Source organism: Austrofundulus limnaeus, unplaced genomic scaffold (genome assembly GCF_001266775.1).
Source record: "Austrofundulus limnaeus strain Quisiro unplaced genomic scaffold, Austrofundulus_limnaeus-1.0 Scaffold22, whole genome shotgun sequence".
Taxonomy (NCBI): Eukaryota; Metazoa; Chordata; class Actinopteri; order Cyprinodontiformes; family Rivulidae; genus Austrofundulus; species Austrofundulus limnaeus.
In genome coordinates, this window is record NW_013952424.1 from 2,727,189 (window position 1) to 2,732,011 (window position 4,823).

The 4,823-nt window shown below is 37.3% G+C and overlaps 1 protein-coding gene across 6 annotated transcripts in view; it reads right to left on the minus strand.

The window, feature by feature from the left end:
* anks1b (ankyrin repeat and sterile alpha motif domain containing 1B) overlaps positions 1–4,823 on the minus strand; it is a 187,814-nt gene that overhangs the window by 129,097 nt on the left and 53,894 nt on the right. For all 6 annotated transcript variants that reach the window (XM_014004217.1, XM_014004221.1, XM_014004216.1 and 3 more), the window contains exons 4-5: positions 3,170–3,322; positions 2,647–2,790 (exon numbers count right to left, since the gene is read on the minus strand). In XM_014004217.1, the coding sequence (XP_013859671.1) occupies positions 2,647–2,790; positions 3,170–3,322 (297 nt within the window). The remainder of the gene's footprint in view (positions 1–2,646; positions 2,791–3,169; positions 3,323–4,823) is intronic.

The following is a 4,823-nucleotide window of genomic DNA, read 5'->3' on the forward strand; positions in this document are numbered from 1 at the left end:
GAAAATTTCATGTCATTAGCACCTCTAGTAATATATTTACTGAGAAAAATGGTGACGTGTTCAATACTTATTTTACCCGCTGTATGTGTTGTGAATTAACCTATAACAAACAATTTTAGCTCTGTTTTATGAAAAATTGACAGAATTGTAAACATTTTTTATGTTTTCTAAGGTCAAAAAAGGTTAAAAATGTATTTCAGCCAACTAAATGTTTTACTTTTCACAGTTTATGTTATTAGGACAATTATTATTATTACAGCTAATATTTACAGCAGCAATGTTTATAACTTGCTGTGCATGGATAGCAGAACAATGATTAGCGTTTTTCCTGTGAATTTTAAAGCCATAAATAAGAATGAAGGACACAATGAGGATATGATTTAGAAATATCTAAAGCTTGCAGTGCTTATTATCACAAAGCTGAGAAACAGAGAGAGAGACTGGTAGCATGGGCTTTTGTGGAGGAGATGAGGCATATCAAAGAATGTAGTGTTCATCTTCACTAGACATATGGAGCCTGGGGCCAAATCCCTTCTGAAAACCATCTCTCTTCTTCAGATCAGAGCATGCATGAACACACAGAGACAAACGCACCCAAAAGGACAGAAGAAAGAAAAGATGTGTGCAACATCGCTGAGTCAAGTGTCTCCTCAGTGTGAAAAACGTCTCAGTGATGCTCAGATGTTRCAGGTCAAGTTGTGTCAGGCTTCTCAGAGATGAAACACACAAGTACATAAGTTTTACAGACGAACAAGGCTGCAACACAACAAAAACAAAAAAAAACATGTTGTGGGGACACTTTGAGAAGGAGTTTAGATTTGTGTGTTTATACATTTCTTCGCCATATTCCTGTGCATCGGTCTTTATAACAGAGTCAGGCAACAGGAAAATTCAATGATCCTAACTTTTATCACATTATTTCCCAAATACTAGCACAATCAGACATTTAGGTTGTGCTAAAGCAGGCAAGTCCTACTCCAGTTCTCGAGGGCCGGTCTCCTGCTTGTTKTAGATTTGTCCCTGCTTCAACACATGATGCCTACTAATTAATCTCTCCACAGGTTCTGATGTGTTGAACCAGGACAACGTCTAAAACATGCAGGACACCAGCCCTTGAGGACTGACTAAACTGTTCTAAACTTTCTATAAMTGTTTGGTAAAAAAGTTTAATTTCAAGAATAGGCAAAGTTTTATCAGTTTAACATCCAAAGAAAAGTCCTGCGTCTATGTTCAGATTTAGCTGATTATTGAATTTAAACCATGAGCTTTAGGGGTTTGCTAATCTTTGGCTACTATGCAAGTTACATATAAATAGGTTTATATATTTTCTTTTATAATTTAAGGCAGTTTATCCTGATCTTTTTTAAAATCTGGTCAAACAACATCTTAATAAATATCATATTCAGAAAGAAATGTTTATCAGTTCTTTGTGGACATAATTAACCTGACTAAAACTAAAATTGGCTTAAAGTGTGGTAATTGTTTCACTGAAGACAGTATGTTTGCTTAAACAAAAGAAACAAGATAAAAACGTTTATAGAGACTGTTTCACGTTTGAAACAAGTGAGCAAAGTTAGAAAGTTCAGCCTTTTTGAACCCCACCCCTCGTATCTCCTGAGGAAGRCAACAGCACTGGAGAAAGCAGCAAAGCATGGCAGCATTCTGACAAGACCTCTCAAGTACTAATGGCCCAAAGACTCGGCACGGATGTGATTCATTCAGACAATTTAAAGTACACAAAACAACTAAATGTATAGAAGCAAAAAGAACACTGTAAAGATTGTGCAACTGAGTAGTAATTTCGCCCCACATCCTGTAAAAAACACATGAGATATATCTATTATGTTGGTTTAAAATGTATTGTGTAAAGAGGAGAAATTAGACAATGAACCATCAGGATCCCTCAGGAACTCCCTGTTCCCTTCCCCTCCTCTCTCACACTGTTTTCTACCAATCAATAATTTATCCCACACCACAAAACCATGTGAAGCATTTACAGACTGCGCATGCGCTTTGATACACACACGTTGTCCAAGATACAATCTGTCATGCATGTTTTGTGTAAGAAATGCAATAAAACCTTAAATCTAAAAACAGTGCAGAAGTCTGTCTAATGCAAATAAAATCAAAAAATGAACATCTCAGATGCTGCATTACAACAATAAAAGAGTTACATTAATAATAGAAAGACAACAAATGGTATGAGGAACCCTGGCCACAGTGTTTGTAACAAAAACCCAGGTTATTGTAGAACATGACCAAAATTATTCAGAATATAAAGACATTAAATATTTAAAACACAAAAGCTTAAATTAGTCAAAACATAACTGAATTATTGATGACAACAAACACATTAATAATACTATGAGCCGTAGCAACCCTGACCCAAAAACCTGAGCATTCTCCTAGAAACAGCTGTGGTCTTTCATTGCTGTCTAACAAAATTGAAATTAGCTGACAGTGCAGATGCAACTCAAGCATTTGTTTGACAACAACCATAAACCAGACAAAAAGGACAAAATTAGAACCAACCTCCTTGAATTTTGTTTTCATAATGATGCATCCAACTAAAGCTAAGCTAATAAGACGTGTAATCTTTCAAGTACTTTAATAAAAAAAAACAAACCAAGATGTTCTCCAACTCACCACACAGTTGACATCCATGCCGGCCTCCAGCAGGGTCTGGATGGTGCTGTGGTGGCCATTGCGAGCAGCCAGGTGAAGCGGAGTGTGGAGGCGAGTGTGGCTCGTCATGAGATTTGGGTGAGCGTTCACCAACATGCACACCACCTGCAGACAAAAGAAAGGTCTTCATCTGAATCGTCAGTGGAATGATCTAAATGTTCTATTAACTTTGATTGCTACATCTTGAGCTTCATATTTTCGGTTTGTGCCAAACTTCTGCACATTCAGCTTCCACCACTAGGATTTCCCTTCATTATTATGCAGAAAGAGAATTACAGCACTGCTGTTATAAATTATTCATTCACCCTCAGTCTAACCTGGATGGTTTGACTGCAATTACAGCTTAGCAGAGAAAACACCTGCGTGTATTTAAATATTAGCAGACATCTGTAGTTGAAGTCTGTGTGGAAGTACTTTTGTATGACAGATAAGTTTATGTCCATTTCCTCTCTTTTCAGAACAAGTGTATTCCATTCTCACTGACCTGAAGGCGTCCATAAAGTGCTGCCAGGTCGAGGGGCGTCTCTTGTCGGTTATTTCTCATAGTCGGGTCGGTCAGCTCCTGAAGCAGCACTGAAACCACCTCAGAGTGTCCATACTGCGCCGCACAGTGGAGCGGTGTTTCCCTCTCGTGGTTCTGTGGAAGAGCAGAAAATGAGGACTGTATTAAAGTTAAAGAAACTATGAGAACAATACTGAGTGGGTATCGAGAAAAAAAATACATGGAGAGATACAGAGGTGAAGTAAAGAAGGTCAAAAGTGCAGAAGTCAGTTGGAGGATTAACAGAGCGGGACGCAAAGGGGGAAAGAGAATTTCAAACAGGAATGTGTGATAATACTGCTATCAACAGGATATACTTCTTTAGAAACGGAGCGAAACTGGGTGAAAGGGTTCAGATGTAGGTGAACACAGACACAGCGGAAAAGAAAACTTTCATTTTATCTGGGCTTGACACAGAGCTACACACTTTACAGACTTTCACTGCACAAATAAAACACGACCAGAGAATCAGACTCTGCTGGATTACATTTAATAAGAGGTGGAAGTTTTTTTAGGAGCTCCCACAGAACAAAAAACTATATTTTTCTTTTATTTAAAGCCTTTTTGCCAAAGCAAGAAATTTTTTCTTTATACCTGTTGTTGCTTTGGTCCAACGTCTGCTATCATTCAACAAGTCAAATATACCCAGAGGCCATTATTTGTATTTTTAAAACATCTTCTGAACTTTTAGCCAGTGTTTCACCTGTTTGTTTAAAAAAAACATTTGATTTCTCACCAGTAATTTTGAGTAAAATGTTTAATTGATTGAACAAAATATTAAAACTTGCCCCAGAACCATTTTACTAAAAGTAGGTGTCATGTTAATCAAAAAGAGGCAGCCCTTCACAGTAAAATATACATGTTTCTATACTTTAAACACATCTGTTGGACTCTTGCAGACACAAGTGTTAGTCAGAATGTGTGCTCTTAAGGGTCATGAGTAGTTTGAAAAACTGACATTGCCTTGTTTTACTGCAGATTGTAACTATAACATTGTTGGTAGTCCTGAGAAACAGGGTAAAAACAGTCCCAAAAGGACACAATGGAAGGAGGCACAATATAGCATATATACTGTGGAAAAGAAAAATTAAACTGACTAATTTTGCCTGTATTTTAAAAATGTACTTAGGCTGACAAAATGTTTAGAAGAATAAATCYTCCAAGGCTTTAGGTTATAAAGAATAGTATCTAAAGTCAGTGAACTGTAACCTGCAAAATAAGGCTACTTACACTTTATTTCATTTTTTAATTATCTTATTACATTCAGAGCAAGATGCGAAAACCTCAACATTTATGCAAATGAACGTTAAACTTCAACAAAGTGAAAAATCTAAAAGAGATTATGAATGATATGCATCTTCATATCACTGCATTACCTCTGTGATAAAATTCAAAAACACCACAACCAAACTTTATGGCTCAGATCTCAGGCCTTATCTTGATCCCAGAGCTGCAGCCTCCTTTGCTTCTCACCCAGTCCTCTTCCCATTTTCATGTGCCCCTCTGAGCAGGGAAAGACGAATAGATTGGTGTGTGTGTGTGTGTGTGTGTGTGTGTGTGTGTGTGTGTGTGTGTGTGTGTGTGTGTGTGTGTGTGT